General features: G+C 33.4%; 1 protein-coding gene across 1 annotated transcript in view; it reads right to left on the reverse strand.

Moving 5' to 3' along the window:
- Positions 1-833: 833 nt before the first annotated feature.
- LOC117316811 (carboxylesterase 1D-like) overlaps positions 834-22,429 on the reverse strand; it is a 25,335-nt gene continuing 3,739 nt past the window's right edge. The window contains exons 3-5 of the mRNA XM_033871621.1: positions 11,544-11,562; positions 7,779-9,339; positions 834-4,275 (exon numbers count right to left, since the gene is read on the reverse strand). Coding sequence (XP_033727512.1) covers positions 4,101-4,275; positions 7,779-9,339; positions 11,544-11,562 — 1,755 coding nt within the window. The 3' untranslated portion in view covers positions 834-4,100. The remainder of the gene's footprint in view (positions 4,276-7,778; positions 9,340-11,543; positions 11,563-22,429) is intronic.

The raw sequence follows: 22,429 nt of genomic DNA on the forward strand, positions 1-22,429 counted from the left end.
GGAGGTAATAAAAGGGTGACATATGACAGCTTGTCTTTAATCCAGGTTAAGGTAACTACTATAGTAAATACTCCAACAATATTAGAGGATTACACTGCAATTCAGAGTCTTAGGATTTGTCAGATGGTATCAGAATCAAAAAATAGCCAGAAACCTTTAGCTAGCTGAAGAAGTATAATGAATTGCATTGGGAGGGGAACATTTTGTCACATACTGTAAAAGTGGATATTTTCGCGTGTGGAAATTTTCGCTTAGCCAGCTTCCAAAGTGTTCACGGTGTGGATATTTTCGTGCCGTCAAGATATTTTTTGTGCTAACTTGTATCTTTTATATTTAGTATTTTTATGTGTTAATATATTCGCGTGTGGAAATTTTCACGGAGATTTACTGATAGCGAAATAAGCGAAAATTTCCATACCGCGAATATTTCCACTTTTACAGTATGAGAGGGAGTCACTTACTTCAGATTGTCACTAAGGTAGGTTTGACTGTAATGATCAAACAGAGCCCAGAATACATTGTCATTGTTATACATGTATTTCTAAACTCATTAAAAGACATCTTTTACTACATGACCATTGAAAAAAACCCTTAAAAAATAACCAATTTCTGAGGGGTCATGACCTTGTACTATATATAATAGACCGACTATTACTACTTAAAAACTTCAAGACTGGAGTCTGCTTAAAAACCGTTCAGAAAATATGTATTAATGAGTATGTTATAATAGTGAGTCAGTGTTTCCAAGGTAAATAGAGTGTTACCGAGTACGGGGAGACGGACCTGTGACCAGAAGTAAAAAAAAAAAGTTAAGTATACAACATACAGAAGTATTTTTTTTTAGAAATTTGAGTTGTCATTTAACATCTAATCTGATACAATTTGTACATTATTACTTATTAAAATAAGGTTGACCCTTAAGGTGTTTTTTAAATACCTGGTGAGATTTTTTATATGATTTTACAACTGATTTACATGTCCCTTGAAGGGACAAATACGTTGAGTTTTAAATAATCAACATTTGTATATGTTCTCAATGTGTTAAGAATAAGAGTACCAGGTTGAAAATCCAAAAACACAGAATGTTTTTCCATAATGTGTTCAGAATGACTATGGTTGAAATTCGAAATATAAAATGCCTTTATTTCGTTTTGTATCATATGTACATGGTACTAATGTTATTCTCAAGACAGTAATTTCTGTCTGGATTTTTGTACGAAAAATTCCAAGCCACAGTTAAGTTCAAATTATTTGTGTTCCTACTATAAAGTATCTGAAACATTTTTGAGCATATACAGTGACAATGTGGAAAATGATGGTTGCGGGTAGGGCTTCCAGCATGGGCTTATACCTAGTAAAATATGGTATGGAATTGTATTGTTATTACCTATCATCATCAGATAGTATATAATTGACCACCAGCATTATTAGACTACTTAACAAGCTTTCTGGGGGGTGGAGAGGGGTGTGTCTGGTTGCAAGTTACAAATATTTAATTAAAATTCACATGCATGACATACAAAAATAGATAAGACAATTTCATGGCATATAAATCTGTTAGTGTATGTCAAGAACAAAACCTTTACGGTACAATTTGTAATATCTATAAGTAAACTGTGATGTAAAATGTGTATTTTTTTAAGATGCAGTATTTATATTTTTGCATATTGTCTTGTTAAAAGTAAGAATTAAAGTGATTTTTTAGAAATGATTTTTTTTAGGTAAAATCTTGCTCTATATCTACCAAAGATTTAAGCTTTTACCAATTCAAGAATTGTTCTTGTACGTTATTTCTCATTAGAAATTTCTCATTTCTCATTTTTTTTAAAAATGGGTATAAAACACCCATTTTTTTCATCAATCAAAATGAGTATACCAAGGTACATATAGTAAGTTCAGTTGATATATACAGTCATGTATTTAATTATGGTTGCCAGCAAAATATTATACTATTAAAATTAAAGGACTTTCTTTTTTACTTCCAAGAAGATAAGGGAGGGCCTGAGAACCAACTAAGGCCTAATAGACAAATTTTAAGTATGGAATTATTTTTGTTTTTGTCATTATTTAGTGCATTTTTGTTTTTAGATTGTAATTTAGGTGAATTTTCCCCCCTTGAATCGGTGCTTTTTATGAAATATGAAAGACTTAATTCTGACTTCTATGGTACATGATTGTGGTCCAACATACAGTGATAAATTGTTCTTCCTGCTGTTTAGAGGATAACTTCCTGTAATCAGCACCCATTATTTCACATCTGAATCATGAGAATAGAAAGGTAAAAAAAAAATCATCGTTCAAAAATTAACATAAGGAGAATGCTATATATAATCGAACACTCGTCAGGGCACCATATAGCTAAATTTGATGCGGTGGTTTTATTTGTTTTGATCACTGGGACATATTCCCAACTATCACGGAGAGTGTGCAGTGTGTTGTGTTTATAGCATTGTGACCTTCACCTTCAACTCATGATCAAAGGCCAAATAAGTTCAAGATATGGACACATGCATTCTTAACCCTGTAAATCAATGCTTTCAGTTTAAGTTCAACCCTTCACCCCTACTGACCATATTGGACTTTAATGAAGAATGAGTGGCAGAGTCCACTTAAGTGTTTTCAGGGTTGAAAGGGTTAATACATATACATATAGTCAATGAATGACAATAAATGTTTTGTTAATTAGAACTTTTTGTTGTCACAATAAACATCCAAATAATCCTGTTATTGCTGTCTTCGATGAAATCATCATCAATATGACATCAAATAAATTGTAACTTTAAAGTGATATCTTTTAATAGGTTATTTAATAAAAAAAAAGGTATTATGATTTTGTTGTTTCAAACAAGATAATTTTGGAAGTATATACTTTTATTGCAGTTGTATTTTCCTCATCAGTTGTAAATACCTTTAGAAATTGTTGTATTTTTCTTGTGAAAATAAATATATATCTGATTATATTGTGATATATTTACTTATATATTCTATTTGTATATGATGCTATTTGTAATAAACTATTGTTTCAGTCGCGTGTGTTTATGATCCATGATTCTAAGCTTTAGTTAAGCCTTGTCACTGTCGCCATTTGGAAAATGAAATATCATGATAGATTAGAAAACTTTCAAACTCAGGCTGACGATAAAAGGTTTTGACTATTAAACATATCGAGGTATTGCTGAATGATACTTATCAACAATGGTGACATTGACATCTGACCTTTGACCTTTTGATTGAAATACAATTACATGCAAAACTGTCCAATGAGAAAGACGTGTGTGAAGTTTGAGTTTGACTGGTCCAGCAGAACTTTCATTGGTGTGCGGGAATTAGTTTTTCAAACATATGTTCCAAGAAACTCAAGTTATTGCAAAAAAAAACCCCCAATCTATTAATAGCAAGTGACTTTGACCTTTGAACTGGATTCAGGAAGAAACCGAAATCAAGCTCTGGTGGTAAGGAAGCACTAGGTGAAGCCCGAGTTTGTTCATTCCATAGACCTTAAGTTATTACGAGGAGACCAGCTTTCTATTTATAGTAACGTTGACCTTGACCTTTTGATCCGAAAAAAAAACAACAACAAAAAACCGCAATGTATTAGGGAAGTAGTATGTGAAGTTTGAAAGGGATAGGTCCGTAAATTGTCCACAAACCAAAATTATCGTTACCTTTTTACATGAAAAGAAATCCCAAGCATGTATATATGTTCAAATTCATTCTTTGTTTACACATCTTGCCAATATTTGCATTTTTTCATTGTACACTTGTAGTTCTATCGTATTCATAACGAAATCATATTATTCGCCCGTGAACATAGATTTCCAATTTCACAATTCCGTTTTTTATTTTTTCTTGCCCATTGCTATAACTCGGTTTTAACTCTGAGTTTACTAGACACGTCATGATACTATATCGATTTAACATTTCTGTAACTCCTTTTTACTGTATCTTTGAGTTGGTTTTTCCATTTCTATAACTGGTCTTTGTTGTCTTTTTGAGTTGTTTTGTCCATTACTTCAACTCGTTTTTACTGTATCTTTGAGTTGTTTTTTTCATTACTTTAACTCAGTTTTTTCTGTCTCTTTGAGTTAGATTTTCCAATTCTATAACTCGGTTTTCACCCTGTCGTTGAGTTTGTTAGGTACGTCTTGTAGTAGAAACTTCATCCTCTTCTCGTACAAGTTTTGACCTGGGACTGCCTTGTCATTCAATTCCAAATAGTCCCGACCGTTGGAGGTGAACGCCTCCCATTGGACCAGGCCATCTCCATTGGGATTCCTGTGTCAAAACATTTTGTTTAAAATGTAAAAATGCAATATTAAAAGTAATATTGTTACATGTTCTTTTTATAAGATAACACGCACACGACATCAACGAAGATATTTGAATAATTGTATGATTGACTTACGAATTATTATATATATGTTTGAAAAAAAGCTAAAAAAAAAAAAAAGGAGAGAGAAAAAAGAAGAAGAAAATGTATTAATTTTCCTCTATATCGTGGAGTACTGAATCAAAGTTTTCCTACATTTTTCTTTTAAATTTTACATATCATAGATCAATCGGCTTTATAATGTGTCCTTAATTTCAATACTCATTCTTTTCAAACTATCTAATATTGTAGCCCAATTTCCCCTGGCCCTGACATGGTGTTAGTATCATAGAGAACTTTCCGATATTTTGTATTTGTTCCTTTATTCTATTCAATCTGTGTTTACCTGTACCTATATCTGTTTCAATGCATTGTATGGAACATAATTAATCTTGTCCCCAAGCTTATGTTTAATTCTTTCAACAATTAGGAATGACACTCGAACTCTCCACTTTTCAATGTTTTATTACCTTAATACCTTCCCGAGGCGATTACATCATCTATTGTTATGTCAGGGAAAGTTCACTTGCATGTCCAGTTTTATTTACCTGTGATAACGCCTCTTCGTGTCAGTCATCTTAATTATATACTCGTATACGTGTCAATTAAGACAATGGTCAGCTCCATTTTATATGTTTACACCGGAGACCCGGGCGGCAGTTGGATTCCCAACCAGCAAATGGACAACACGTACACTACGGATTACCAAGTGTGATCAGAACTTATATTGGACTTGCTTAATTTACAAAGTTGGATATATATACATTGTATCTATTGGAATACCAATACATGTGGACTAATTATCCTGTTATAATTTGTGAAACGGTTGATATTGAAACTATTTGAAACAAATAATATAAGAAATCATGACAAACTGATTCAAACTCTTTGTTTTGTGTCCTGCCATGCGTCCAATCATACAACAGTCCGAATCTAAACAGATACAGCAAAAAGCAGTATGAAAATTGGTGTGAGAATCCGGAGTAACTTGCCACATTGATTTGTGTAAGACGAGTTACGTACAAGATCCTTGGAACCTCAAATACTACAAGATACTTGGAAACCCAAGATCTTCGCCACATTCAACACTTGAAGATGTTAACCATGGAAACCACAAGCCAGCACTACCCTAGAGTATTCCCCAAGACTAAACCCGTCGTACCGGCCAATCGAGGATGGACACGTGAACTACAGCATCTACCCGACGACGCTTGCCAATCAACGGTTACAAAGCACCAGGGACCCAGGATGTCACCCATCAGGCCACAATTTTCTGGATCATCGCCCAGAACTCAATGTTTTAAATGTGGTAAGTGGGTATTCCATTGTTTTCAAGAGCACGTTGAATTAACTTGTAAGGCAAAATCAGTCAAATGCTTCAAGTGTGGCAAATTCGGACATTTTTCAAGGGTATGTTTTTCAAAGCGCCCTTCATTAGAACCAAACAATCAAAATTTTAAATCTCAAAAGTCAAAAAGTACGTTTCATCAAAGCAGGGACGCAAAACGTGTGTCAGAGTTTATCTCCCGAAAATCAACCGCTTGCTCATTTCCATTTTCGGAACTTTCGGATACGGAATTCGTTAAAATAAACAAAAGAAGTCCATTTCAAGAACAAACAATTAAATGTCATCAAGAAACAAATCCAAGAAAGTTGGAAATCACAGAGCTTAAACTCATCATTGTAAATCTTCGATCTGAAAATGAAGACTTGAGGCTAGATATTAGCAAAATTCAAAATCACAACGAAGATCTCAAAGAAAGTTTTTCAAAATGTTTTCAACTATATCAAGCTGAAAATGATAGACTGAAACAGTTAAATGAATATCTTGAGAAAAGGGAAAAAGAAAACCATGATGAAATATTATGTCTCAAAAAGGAAGTTTCAATCAGCAAAGAAACTATTTTTAATCTGGAAAGTAAGATACAAAATTTTGAGGCAAATTCATGTAGTTCGGTTGTTAATTTTCACAATAATCCGCAAAACAACCGAAATTTCGTGCCTCCGAACCAACAATTCCGTCCAAATCAAAGACGTCGAAACTTCAAACCCCATTTCGGCTATCAATAAACTCTTTGTCCTACAGTACCTAATTCAAAAATGTCTTTAAATTTAACTCAGACATATTGCGTTCCTACACTCTCAGAGGTAATTTAAATTAAGTCTCTTGAAAACAAAAATATCCACTGTTACACACAAAATGTGTGTGCTATTTCAAAAGACAATATACAAAAAAGAATGTATATATATTGTGTTCATATCACGGACTTTTTTTCAGCGGAAGTTAAAAGGACATTTAAACGGACATTATTTATGTTTGGAAATGTGTCATTTCATTTAGACTCTGGGACAGAGTCTTCCGGGGCGAGAGGGAAGTTATCATAGAGAACTTTCCGATATTTTGTATTTGTTCCTTTATTCTATTCAATCTGTGTTTACCTGTACCTATATCTGTTTCAATGCATTGTATGGAACATAATTAATCTTGTCCCCAAGCTTATGTTTAATTCTTTCAACAATTAGGAATGACACTCGAACTCTCCACTTTTCAATGTTTTATTACCTTAATACCTTCCCGAGGCGATTACATCATCTATTGTTATGTCAGGGAAAGTTCACTTGCATGTCCAGTTTTATTTACCTGTGATAACGCCTCTTCGTGTCAGTCATCTTAATTATATACTCGTATACGTGTCAATTAAGACAATGGTCAGCTCCATTTTATATGTTTACACCGGAGACCCGGGCGGCAGTTGGATTCCCAACCAGCAAATGGACAACACGTACACTACGGATTACCAAGTGTGATCAGAACTTATATTGGACTTGCTTAATTTACAAAGTTGGATATATATACATTGTATCTATTGGAATACCAATACATGTGGACTAATTATCCTGTTATAATTTGTGAAACGGTTGATATTGTGATTTGAAACTATTTGAAACAAATAATATAAGAAATCATGACAAACTGATTCAAACTCTTTGTTTTGTGTCCTGCCATGCGTCCAATCATACAACAGTCCGAATCTAAACAGATACAGCAAAAAGCAGTATGAAATTAGGGCCAGAGGGAACTCGGGCTACTAATAGTGTTGTTTTTAAGCCGCTTTGAGATGCAGCTTGCCTAAAGTGAATGTTTAACCCTTTAGAATATATTACAATAGCAATATTTCTGTATACAGCTTATGTACTGTATTTTATAACACTGGTTGATGTTTCCTTCCAGAAGAGGATGTATACGTTCAAAACACAAAAACGTACTTTAATTTCTAATTTTAGGCTGATCAATCTATATCTATTTAAATAATATCGGGTTATTTTGACCACATGCCTATGTTGGACTATATACTCGCCTCATCTAGTGTATATTTCTATATATTATGAATAATAACAAAATACTTACCCTGTTTTAGCAAAGTTGGTCCAGTACGTGACAAGCATGTCCGTAAAAGTCCTTCCCTCATCAGACGACAAAGTTTCATCCAATTCGCTAAAGATCCTTGGACCAAACATATACAGTATTTCGGCCCCGTGTCCAGCTCCTTCCATCCAGGAAAATTCCGGAAGAAACATTGACATGTTCGCCGGCTTGGTATACAAATAGTGATAGGTGTTTGCAGATGGCTTATCCTTGGAATGGAAGTCACAGAGCTGCACCGTAGGTCCAACAAACCATGCATCTTCGCACAAATTGGCTATATTTCTTGCTTGTTGCGCTAGATCATCAGTTGCATATTCTTTACAAAGTAAATCAGAAACTATAGTGTCGTCATTAAACAGCTCCTTGGCTAATGTTGGTGCGACCACGTCACATAAAACAGACGTAGGTATACCATCGGTAATGTTAAACTTCATAGATTCTTGAAGTCCAAACACGAGGAAAATGAATAATGATCCCTCGTTGTCAGTTGTGCCCGCCATCATATCTAACGATCTGAAATAAACTGATTCTTCCGAGTTTGGATCATTTAGGCTGTCTAAAGGTGATCTTCGAATTAGTTCTCCATCAATAGCAGGCCAGATTTCGGGCAGAAAGGTAGTGGTCTCCAAATAAAGAACGCCGGGGTTTTGTTGAGCTTTAAACAATTCTTCGGAACTCTTCGTTTTGAGGCAATCAATTAGAATCTTGTTTGCGATTTCTTCGTCTTCTTCGGATATGCACCCAACCAATTTCCCCATGGCTTTGGCAACACGTGCAGGATTCGACACAACACCAGTAAAACCTACAGCAGATCCACTTTGAGGGATGACGCGTTTAAATAAACCAGCAGTGCTTGGTATCAAAGCTAAGTGCGACACAGCAAAGCCTCCTGCTGATTCTCCAAAAATGGTAACGGATTCAGGATCGCCTCCGAATGATGCTATGTTTTTATTTACCCATTTCAGGGCTTCAATCATATCCCAGAGACCAAAGTTACTTGGCAGTTCGGCGTCTTCCGTGCTTAAGAATCCGAATACTCCGAGACGGTAGTTGATGGTGACAACGATGACGTCTTTTCTTGCCAGATATGACGCGTCATATAGCCAACTGTATCCCATGGTAAACCCCCCACCATGGATCCAAAACATCACCGGCTTTTTAACCTCAGTTGAAACAGCTCCGGGTACATAAACATTTAGCTGTAAACAATCTTCTGTTATTTCACTGTTGTCTGCCTTTTTCCAAAATTCTGCAAAAACGTTTTTATCCTGCATGCAGGATGGCCCAAAGACAGTTCCGTCTAGAGTTTCCGTCCAAGGTTCTACCGGAAGTGGTTTCTCAAATCTGAGGTTGCCAACTGGAGGCTTTCGCGTATGGAATATTCCGGAACTGTACGATATCCATTCCAAGGAGTAGGGAACGACCACGCCTTTGATGGAACCGGAAGGAGTGTTGACTACTGGGAAGGACTGACATGATGTAAATGCTATAATGATAGCCTGCAGACTAACATGTAGAAGGTAATGTGATCTCATCTTGCCGTCTGAAATAGAAAATATTGACGGTGTTATGTCATTGCTGTAATCCCAATAAGTCTATCATTACCGGACATAAGACCATCCACTCCATATAACGTGTATAACGACTCGTGGTCACTTGGTTAAAACTGGACATGAGACCATCCACTCTATATAACGTGTATAACGACTCGTGGTCTCTTGGTTAAAACTGGACATGAGACCATCCACTCTATATAACGACTCGTGGTCACTTGGTTAAAACTGGACATGAGACCATCCACTCTATATAACGACTCGTGGTCTCTTGGTTAAAACTGGACATGAGACCATCCACTCTATATAACGTGTATAACGACTCGTGGTCACTTGGTTAAAACTGGACATGAGACCATCCACTCTATATAACGTGTATAACGACTCGTGGTCTCTTGGTTAAAACCGGACATGAGACCATCCACTCTATATAACGACTCGTGGTCTCTTGGTTAAAACTGGACACGAGACCATCCACTCTATATAACGTGTATAACAACTCGTGGTCTCTTGGTTAAAACTGGACATGAGACCATCCACACTATATAACATGTATAACGACTCGTGGTCTCTTGGTTAAAACTGGACAAAAGACCATCAACTCTATATAACGTGTATAACGACTCGTGGTCTCTTGGTTAAAACTGGACATGAGACCATCCACTCTATATAACGTGTATAACGACTCGTGGTCTCTTGGTTAAAACTGGACATGAGACCATCCACTTTATATAACGACTCGTGGTCACTTGGTTAAAACCGGACATGTGACCATCCACTCTATATAACGTGTATAACGACTTGTGGTCTTTTGGTTTAAACCGGACATAAGACCATCCACTCTATATAACGTGCATAACGACTCGTGGTCTCTTGGTTAAAACCGGACATAAGACCATCCACTCTATATAACGTGTATAACGACTCGTGGTCACTTGGTTAAAACCGGACATAAGACCATCCACTCTATATAACGACTCGTGGTCTCTTGGTTAAAACTGGACATGAGACCATCTACTATATAAAACATGTAGAACAAAATTATTATAAAAGTCATTATTCATAACTTCGCAAATACTGAAATATCAAATAATAACCGAATATTTCATGAAGATAGCAGAAAACATATACGCCATTCAAAGGTCTACCAAGCATCCACCCGGATGGCGATATTTAAAATCAGAAGAAAGTTTGTAATTTTTATTTATGAGCTGCCTATATCACATCAATGAATGTATCTGTGAAATTTCATCTCCGTATTTGATTTGGCTTTTCTCATTCGTAGGCCAACAATAGCCAACATCACTACCACAACCAGATCTAGAAAGACAAACTTCATTTTGAACCTTATTTCCGGTAGCTGGAGTAGAGCACAATGTTGTTATATTATTGGTAGGTGAATACGCCTTTTTAGAACGGCAAGTTGTTAAAAGTCTTAACAAGGTTCACCTCCTTTATGTACTAACCACAAGGATGTGTTTTTCAATACACTAGCTCTGCAAACTCCGGTATTCGAGCCTCGCTTTGGTCGTATGAGACCATGGCCCCATGTACGGGTTTTGACAATACCTCAGGCTGTGGTATGTTTGTGTTGGTCTCTGTATTAGCGCGAAACTGATTTTTTATAGGTTAATTGTTTCCCAGTTGCCCCTCTATATATACATAATAGTAGTGGCAAACAATCCAAATATTGACATGGCGTTCACTTTTGCTCTGAACATATATATTCAAATTGTTATCTCGTCAGACGGAACACTATCACATATTTTCTTTCAGCAAACAACATTGATTGTGTTGTAACATACCCAGCGAAACGCCATGACAATCGACACAGTCAGCGTAAAAAGTGCTGGAGATAATATTTTAGTATCCCTACCTAGCATTGCCAGTAGGATGAAGATGATTAATAATCTGAAGTTCGCATATGCCGCTTGATCATCGCAATATAACAGTATTAAATCGCTTGTTATCTATCGAGCCTTCAGCTACCAGCTATCGTCTTTCACATACTTTCGTTCAGCCGGAGCTGCTGTTACGTGTTGCCCCTCTCACACGACATTGTCATAACTACCATATCACATGACACACGTAAGCTGACCCGAACACCATGGATTAAAGTATCTTGTGCAAGGATACAACACAGTGTCCGTCCTGGGACTCAGCGTCCCTTCACTCACCTAGCCTTGCGTCCTACCTGTAGACCAGCATTCCTCCTAATAACAGCACACGTCATTTGTAAGCCATCTTTCCATTGCCTTACCTTAAAATTGTGATGAGCAGACGTCAGCCACGTATTTGCTTTCAAGGTTAAACATATCGAATGATATTAAATGAACGGAGATTTGTGTCAACACAACAGCTCTAACATGACGTATTGTTTGCCTTGCTAATCTTAGGTAGACGAAACGAACGCCCCGTCCAACTGTGATATATTATATCAGAGATTTGCTTAAAATATAATTCAAACGATAGTGGTACTGCCAAGTATTAGTCACTATCACAGGGGCTTGGCACGATTTTCCAAATGATGGTCCATATATATATGTATTATAGTGCCAAGCCCCTGTGGTCACTATCTAGCGTCTGCTGTGATCAACAATGACTGTAATTTGTTCATAAGAGGAGACTAAAAGACCCCCCGCAGAGTTTGACGTTTTCTTCCGTGTTTTCTTCTATGGTGACATTGAAGAGGTCAACACTTATTGCAGATCTTTCCCGTCTGTCTACTTCCCTGGCTGCTGCAAGGAAGTTAGGAGATGATACTGACATCTCGGTTTGAAATTCTATTGATATAACACATTTCGAGAGTTGGTTAGATGTTATGAATATTTTACTTTAACTAACCTCAGGGGCTGAGGGGCGGTGTCCAAAGTAGGCAGATGTGCTAAAAAAAAAAATTGGCAATGCTCTAATTCAGACCCAGAGGTGTTCGATATATGAAATATATCGGACAAGAGGGTTTCAGCTATCGGCATAATATAACCAGAGCTCGGGTGACTGTTATGGCCCATTGGGCCTCTTGTTAAAAGTACATTGTAAAAACTTTGTATTGTAAATATATCGGTGAATTGAAAACCCCAGACTGGCTTTCCAGCAAATTACTAGAAAGTATAGTAAAGCAACGTGCAATGATGTGTCTCCGACGGAGACATAACAAGCAATATAACTTTTTATTACATTTTCAGTTTTTATTAGTTGCTGATTGGTCCAAATCTGATCACGTGGTATTCCGTTTAACATCGAATTGTACTCTGCGACAGTAATGAAGCGTCGTATTGAACGCTCGTGATGTCACATTTTCACAATTTCTTCCAATTAGATTTGTTTGATCTCGTATTGTTCTTATCAAACTGTATTAACTGTATATGAAGTTAAGTGAATTAGTCGCGCATTGAAGAATTTAATACATAAAGGTTGAGAATAACTTTGAGTGAAATGCAATTTTCCTACTGATGATCGAGAGCAAGATCTAATAGCAAAAAACTGATTTTTTTTCAGCAGTTACATTACACATCATATGAAAAGACTTCTTCATAATTACAACTAACTAGTGAGGTGACACCTGAAGGATGTCACAGAGAGAATGAAGCGTTGTGAGGGGTGATAACTCTGTTTCAGCAGTTTTCATCAAAACCGCTCAATATCTAAGTTTCGACCAATAAAAGACTGTGTGGTTCCTGGTGAAAAAAAAAGACAAAAAACCCATTCAGTTACACTTGCAGTCCCCTAATGCCTCCTTTTACCAAATTAAATGGAAATTGAACTATATCTAAATTTCCGCCAATCAGAGGCAAGAAATTGGCGGCCATTTTGTTTAAAGCGTGAAAGTGTGGCTACGACAGGAACCGGTTTCCCTTGATGTACTTACATATCATATTTCATCAAATTCGGACGATATCTAAATCCGGACCAATCAGATGTCAGGAAATAGCGGCCATTTTGTTTAAATGTGAAAGTGAGGTTACAAGAGTGACCGATGTCCCATCATGTACCTACATATCTAATTTCATCAAGATCGGACAATATCTAAATTTGAAAAAATCAGAGCTCAGTTGATGCATGGTGGTCATTTTGTTAAAACGTGATATTGACGTTACGAGAGGGACTTGTGTCCATGATGTACCTAGATATCGAATTTCATTAAAATTAATCTAACAATACTTTAATTTGGACCAATCAGAGGCCAGTAATTGGCGACCATTTTGTTATAATGTGAAAGTGAGATGACAAGGGTTGCCGATGTCCCGTGATTGACATACAAACCAAATGTCATTAAGATCGGACACTATCTTGATTTGGACCAATCAGAGGCCAGAAAATGGTGACCATTTTGTTAAAATGTGAAAATCAGGCTACGAAAGTGACTGGTTTCCCATGATGTACATACAAATCAAATGCATTAAAATAGGACAATATCTTAACTAGGAATAATCAGAAGTCAAGGAAATGGTGGCCACTTTGTTTAAAAAAAAGTTAAAGTGATGTTACGAAAGTAACCGACGTCCCATGATGTACCTACATACCAAATTTCATTGCAATCTGACAATATCTAAATTTGGACCAATTTCCTCAAAATAGAGGGATTAACTTGTTCATATGTAAATCTTCATGATTTTATGGGAATTAACTCACCCCAATTTCAATCTTGGAGGAAAAGGTTAATAATTTATACTTGCGCGAGGAAAATCCCATTTATTGTATTTGCCAGTGGAACCAAAAGAAGAAAAATTGTTTGGTTTTTTGCTAAATCTATTTCAATAAAATGGCATTTTGAGAATTTCCCTTTTGTTTAAAGTCATGTTCAGTGTCTGTGTCAGTGGTTCATGTCAAGCAAATTAGAAAATGTCTATAATGGGTTTTTTTATTTGAAAATTTTGCAACTTTTTATACGTAGTGTCTGGAATCACTATAAAGTTATTGATCGATCAATCACGAATAGATGAGCGAGTTATCTCCCTTTATCTTTCCCTGATGAAAATTGGGTAATTAGCAAGTTTAATGTAAATGAAGCTTAATCAGGTATAATAAATCATGTTTTTCTTTTTTAATAACTTTTTTCATCCCTTTTATCAAATAGCAGTTCGTTTATTTTGAGGTGGGTCTCTGTAGTAGTTGGTGACTACCTCACTGAACAACACATTGGAGGCCCGTCGCACGCCATCAACAGTAATGAAAGTACTTCAAAGTGTCTTGTCCAAGGACAACCGCAATTTACTGCGGTGTGAGGCCTTCAATTGCAATTAGCTGTTCAAACTTCTTTATTTTTCTTGTTTCTACAGTATTTTTTCTTCACTAGAACACAGAGGGAAATTGACTGCGGTCAGAGGCCTGCAAAGTAGTATGCGCCTGTAAATATATTTTCCATGGCAGTGTGGGCCTTAAAAAATGAATCAATTCATAATTTAATTTCAAAAGATCAAAAAAATTACACCCCATCTTTCTACATCCAAAGTAATTGAATTTTACTTAATGCGACATAATAATTGACAATATCATAGCTTAAATTTGCCAGAACAGCTTTCTTGCATGTCATTTTCTTCGGTGCATAAAAGTGAAAGGTTTAAATATGTTGTATGGTATTTGAGGCAAATATATTTGAAAATTTACTTCATTTATTTATTAATGCAAAAGATGATATACTTTGACACTGTCCTAATAACCATCTCAAATCAAAGTGTTCAATATACTGCTAGTGTGTACTGAAGTACATGTACAACAGTTCCTTGAAAGTTCATGTCATCGAAAGCTAATATGTATGTGATATGATTCTCGAAACGTTGCTCCTCGACATAAACAAATATTAGCTGATCAAGATATCAAAACATAAACATATATCAACTAGGCCTAACGAAACAGTAATTTCATTCAACAAACAAACAATACAGAAAATAAATATTACATATTTAAACGTCGACCGTCTCTAAAACGTTAATGAACACGTTTGACATTTACACTAGGCCTACTCGTATGGCAAGCCAAAGTGGAAAAAAGTCCCGATCTACTGATATCCATAATTCATTTTTAAATATCCATAAACGATTTATGTCACATGTGTTTTTATTTATTGATTAGCACTGATCACATATTCAAATAAATGTGGAAGTAAATGCTATCCAAGAATATTTCCTTACATTTCAAACAAAAAACAAACAAAAACAAAAAAAACGCTTTCACCGCTGGTTACTAGTATAACTGACATATTGATATATACACGGTTACTGAAATAGACAGCTTCTATCTTTTTATATAACGATGGAAAATGATGTCATTTATTCACTTCGCAGTTCTTACATTGAATAGTCGTGAAACTGATGATAAAGAGAGTCAGTCTGTAAAATGAAAAAAAAAATTAACATAAAAAATCTAAAAAAAAATATCTGAACTTCATTTTTTATGACAAAGGGATTAGTTTTCTATATCTTATCTCGTGTTTTGAAATTATTGTATATTGTTAATGTGCCACCCGAATGTAATTTCATAAGAGTTTAAGGAATGTATTATGTCAAAATGAAACGTACCCAGCTGGTTATGGATTTTGATTTGCTAGTGATCAATTACACAGAAAAAACAAATAAACACACACAACACACACACAAATACATTTTTCACAGCGACAAAGGCACTGTAATTCAACTGACAAAGTTATGGCAAATATTCAAACCTAAAAAATCAGTAATCGATTTTTCATATAATTTATTTACATACTTTAAAATTTATTTCAACATGATGTTTAATACCAATACAAGTTTAGAATTACAGGCCCTACAGTATCGATTGATTCCATGAAATATAATCATATATCATCAGTGACGCGGCCTGATGATACAAATCTGTCCAAAAGTATCTTTCGATTTTATCGCGGCGGTGTATATAAAGTATCGCCGATTTTACCGAAACGATTTGGTAAAACGATACGTTCTTTCAATAATTTCAAATTCTAAAGCTTCTTAGATCAATACATTGCAGATCCCGGAAGGACCAGCCGCCCATTGGACCACGACGGAGATATGGCCGACGGATATCCGGTCAGGTATTTCCGGCCAGTCTAGGTAATGATTTTTTTCTGTCTTTTTTGCTGTTGTAGGACTGAAGGGCAGATTATTTGTCAGATTCAAGTTCTTACAAGGCTACATTCAAACCTCAACGGGTGGTAATAAATGCACCAAATTTGAATGATGTTTCTGTACATTTGCTTCCCTTTCCCTACAAACAGTATCTTTTGATACAAGTGATAGTGCCTTGTAGCATCAGTGACGCGGCCTGATGATACAAATCTGTCCAAAAGTATCTTTCGATTTCATCGCGGCGGTGTATATAGAGTATCGCCGTTGTTACCGAAACGATTTGGTAAAACGATACGTTCTTTCAATAATTTCAAATTCTAATGCTTCTTAGATCAATACATTGCAGATCCCGGAAGGACCAGCCGCCCATTGGACCACGACGGAGATATGGCCGACGGATATCCGGTCAGGTATTTCCGGCCAGTCTAGGTAATGATTTTTTTCTGTCTTTTTTGCTGTTGTAGGACTGAAGGGCAGATTATTTGTCAGATTCAAGTTCTTACAAGGCTACATTCAAACCTTAACGGGTGGTTATGAATGCACCAAATTTGAATGATGTTTCTGTACATTTGCTTCCCTTTCCCTACAAACAGTATCTTTTGATACAAGTGATAGTGCCTTGTAGCATCAGTGACGCGGCCTGATGATACAAATCTGTCCAAAAGTATCTTTCGATTTTATCCCGGCGGTGTATATAAAGTATCGCCGATTTTACCGAAACGATTTGGTAAAACGATACGTTCTTTTAATAATTTCAAATTCTAATGCTTCTTAGATCAATACATTGCAGATCCCGGAAGGACCAGCCGCCCATTGGACCACGACGGAGATATGGCCGACGGATATCCGGTCAGGTATTTCCGGCCAGTCTAGGTAATGATTGTTTTCTGTCTTTTTTTTGCTGTTGTAGGACTGAAGGGCAGATTATTTGTCAGATACAAGTTCTTACAAGGCTACATTCAAACCTTAACGGGTGGTTATGAATGCACCAAGTTTGAATGATGTTTCTGTACATTTGCTTCCCTTTCCCTACAAACAGTATCTTTTGATACAAGTGATAGTGCCTTGTAGCATCAGTGACGCGGCCTGATGATACAAATCTGTCCAAAAGTATCTTTCGATTTCATCGCGGCGGTGTATATAAAGTATCGCCGATTTTACCGAAACGATTTGGTAAAACGATACGTTCTTTTAATAATTTCAAATTCTAATGCTTCTTAGATCAATACATTGCAGATCCCGGAAGGACCAGCCGCCCATTGGACCACGACGGAGATATGGCCGACGGATATCCGGTCAGGTATTTCCGGCCAGTCTAGGTAATGATTTTTTTGTCTCTTTTTTGCTGTTGTAGGACTGAAGGGCAGATTATTTGTCAGATACAAGTTCTTACAAGGCTACATTCAAACCTTAACGGGTGGTTATGAATGCACCAAGTTTGAATGATGTTTCTGTACATTTGCTTCCCTTTCCCTACAAACAGTATCTTTTGATACAAGTGATAGTGCCTTGTAGCTTCAGTGACGCGGCCTGGTGATACAAATCTGTCCAAAAGTATCTTTCGATTTCATCGCGGCGGTGTATATAAAGTATCGCCGATTTTACCGAAACGATTTGGTAAAACGATACGTTCTTTCAATAATTTCAAATTCTAATGCTTCTTACATCAATACATTGAAGATCCCGGAAGGACCAGCCGCCCATTGGACCACGACGGAGATATGGCCGACGGATATCCGGTCAGGTATTTCCGGCCAGTCTAGGTAATTTTTTTTCTGTCTTTTTTGCTGTTGTAGGACTGAAGGGCAGATTATTTGTCAGATACAAGTTCTTACAAGGCTACGTTCAAACCTTAACGGGTGGTTATGAATGCACCAAGTTTGAATGATGTTTCTGTACATTTGCTTCCCTTTCCCTACAAACAGTATCTTTTGATACAAGTGATAGTGCCTTGTAGCATCAGTGACGCGGCCTGATGATACAAATCTGTCCAAATGTATCTTTCGATTTTATTGCGGCGGTGTATATAAAGTATCGCCGATTTTACGGAAACGATTTGGTAAAACGATACGTTCTTTCAATAATTTCAAATTATAATGCTTCTTAGATCAATACATTGCAGATCCCGGAAGGACCAGCCGCCCATTGGACCACGACGGAGATATGGCCGACGGATTTTTTCCCGTCTTTTTGCTGTTGTAGAATTGAAGGGCAGATTATTTGTCAGATGTATTTTTTCTGTTTGTTTTAAGGACCAGCAGGTTATTGAACTACGGCTGATGAACATAGTTTTTTCATGTATTTTTCTACGTTTCATTAAAGTTAAATAAAATTAATAATAATCATGTTATTAAAACTGAAATAAAATAATACCGATAAAAATTTAAAAAGAAGTATACAGAATAAGGTTAATATAAAAACATAGAAATAAGAAATTAACTAGATTTAAAATGTCTAAAGAATATAATTAAATTTTAAGTGCACAACAATTAAACAATTTAAAATTGATATCAGTATGAAAACAAAGTAGATATAAAAACTCAAATAAATAAAAAAAACAAAAATGAATTGAAAATTAAACCAAATATAAAGTTAAGATAGTTTAGAATAAACAATAAAAAAAATCTTATAATTAAATGTAAAACCAAAATTAAATTGTATAATACCAACATTTAAAAATATGTGGAAATCGAATGAAACAAAATCATAAAACAAAATTTTACAAAATTGGTTAAAAAAACATTTGTGCGACAATATCGATTTTAATCTAATATCATTGATTTTACTAAACAATTATTTGGTAAAACGGTACTATATTAAATATTTCCAAATAACACTCTTTAGATTAATTCTTTTTCAGATCCTGAAAGGAGCAAACGAACATGGCGGCCGGCGGTGATGTGTTTAATTGGTCTATTAAATAATGTTTTGATTTGATGTTTTTAATATTAAAAAAAAAATTGTTTTGAAATGTGTTTTTGAATTTGTGAGATATATTATTAAAAAAATAGATTTTAAAATTTATTCTTGGTCATTTTTTTTCGCTTTTTGATGTAATTTTTTAAATATCAATCAAAGATTTCATTTTCAGATCGATGTTAAATCAATTATTTTTAATGAGTTCAATCATCAGATTAATAAACTATACATTTTTTCAAATATAAGTTTTTGAATGCATTGCTCAAATGATAGTCTCTAAATATCTATTTGATTCTTTGAAAACATCAATTGAACTTAAAAAAATAAATTTTTGAATACTTGAAATATTTAAAAAAAACTTATTCTTTTTGTTTTTTAATTCAATCTTAAGATTATTTTTTTTTACTTTTACATGAAACTGTTTAAACATAATTCTTCAGATAATTTTTAAAGTTTATTAATAAAGTTTTGAATTCAATCATTACATCAATGTTTAATTGCAACTATTAAAATATTCAAGTATAAGTTTTTGAATACATTTTTCAGGTCATTGATGAATTTAAAGGTCTTAAATGTTTTCATTTTTTAAAATAAATTTTGGAATGAATCTTGAAATGTTTAAGTTCATTTTTATTATTTTTTATTTCAATCATCACATCAATGTTTATTTGCAACTATAAAAAATAAAATGTTAAATTTTGAATGCATTCTTCAGATCATTGTCAAAATCTGTCTTTTAATATTTTTAATTCTTTGAAATAAATTTTTGAATACTTAAAATATTTAAAAACTTATTTTTTTTTTTTTAAATTCAATCTTAAGATTATTTTTTTACTTTTACATGAAACTGTTTAAACCTTATTCTTCAGATATTTTTTTTTTAATTTTCATTCTTTTACATCAATGTTGAATCTATTCTGTAAATAAATGTTTGAATTCATTTAAATATTTTTCGTTTTAAAAAATAAATTTTTGAATGCAGGTATAAATTTTTGAATTCATTTAGATAATTTAATATTTATTTTTTTAAAGAATATTTGAATTCAATCTTCACATTAATTTTTGACTTGTAGATGAAAGTTTTCAAGCTAGATGTTTCATATATGAATTTTTGAATTGATTCTTGACATCAGTATTTCCGTATTTAGTCTTTAATATATTTTTGAGTTCCTTCTTTACATCAATAATGTATATATTCTTTAATGAATTTTTGAATTTAATCTTCACATTAATTTTTGACTTGTAGATGAAATTTTTTAAGCTAGATGTTTCATATATGAATTTTTGAATTCATTCTTAACATCAGTATTTCAATATTTAGTCTTTTAGATTTTTGAGTTCCTTTTTTACAATAATGTATCTAATCTTTAATGATTTTTTGAATTTAATCTTCACATTAATTTTTGACTTGTAGATGAAACTTTTTAAACAAGATTTTTCTTATATAAATTTGTAGATCCATTTTTCAAGTCATTGTTGAATTAAGTCCTAAATATTCAATTCTTTTGAATACATTTTTTAGTTTAATTTTCAGATTAATTTTGGCAAAGTCTTAATATTTTTTTGCTGATTTTTCAAAATACTAATTTATAGATTCAATTTTCAGGTCATTGTTGAATTAATACTAAAAAAATTCTTTACATCAGTATTTTGATGATGTATTTATTCTTAAAATAATTTTTTGAATTCATTTAAATAATTTAATATTTTGTTTTTAAAGAATATTTTACTTCAATCTTCACATTTTTATTAAATTTTTGAATTTTAATTTTCAGATTAAGTTTGACATGAAGTCTAAATATTTTTTTACTTATTTTTCAAATACTGATTTTTAGATCCATTTTTCAGGTCATTATTGAATGATGTCTTTAATGCTTTTTTGATTCTTTGAAATAAATTTTTGAATACTTGAAATATTTTTAAAACTTTGTCTTTATATTTTTTTTAAATTCAATCTTAAGTTTATTTTTTTTTACTTTTACATGAAACTCTTTAAACACAATTCTTCAGATAATTTTTAAAGTTTATTAATAAAGTTTTGAATTCAATCATGACATCAATGTTTACTTGCAACTTTAAAAAAAATCATATTAAATATATTAATCAAATATTATTTTGAATACATTCTTCAGATCATTATCAAAATCAGTAATCAGTAATTGTTTGAAATACATTTTTGAATACTTAAAATATTTCAAAAACTTTTTCTTTAAAATTTTCTTAATTCAATCTTAAGACTAATTTTTACTTTTACATGAAACTGTTTAAACCTAATTCTTCAGATAATTTGTTTTTTAATTTTCATTCTTTTACATAAATGTTTAATCATTCTTTAAATAAATGTTTGAATTCATTTAAATATTTCAATATTTATTCTTTAATGTTTATTTAAATTCAATCTTCACGTTAATTTTTTGAACGGAATCTTCAGAACAATTTTGACTTATAAATTTCTTCAAATACAAATTTTTTTTTCTTATCATTGTTGAATTCATTCTTTATATTTTTACTTTTACTTGCATCTATAAAAAAAATCAAATATTAATTTTTGAATACATTCTTGATGAATTTCATCGTCAGGTGATTGTTGAATTTTGTATTTAAATATTTATTTATTCTTTTAAATAAATTTTCTAGTTGAAATATTTTAAAAGGTATTTTTCAATAAATTTTTGAATTCAATTTTCAGATCAATGGTAATCACAATGTTCACTTGCAGCTATAAACAAAATCAAATATAAATTTTTGAATGCATTCTTCAGATCATTGTTAAATTTAGTTTTTAAATATAGATATATATTTTAAATTTTTCTGAAATAAATTTTTGAATTTAAGTATTTCGAAATATATCCCTGAAAACATTTTCGAACCATCAGATTTGTTGACTTTAATATTTAATTCATTTTTCAGAATTTGTAATTGGCTGTTTTTCTATTTAGATCAATTTTGATTTTTGAAATACATTCTTGAAATTGTTTTGAATGAATTTGAATATTCCTGAAATTTTCTCAGATTTTGACTTAATTTATATATTCTTTTATAATGTGTATTGCTTTTTATATAGACATTGATTCTAATTTTTGATTTAATTCTTTAT

This window comes from Pecten maximus, chromosome 1 (assembly GCF_902652985.1).
Source record: "Pecten maximus chromosome 1, xPecMax1.1, whole genome shotgun sequence".
NCBI lineage: Eukaryota > Metazoa > Mollusca > Bivalvia > Pectinida > Pectinidae > Pecten > Pecten maximus.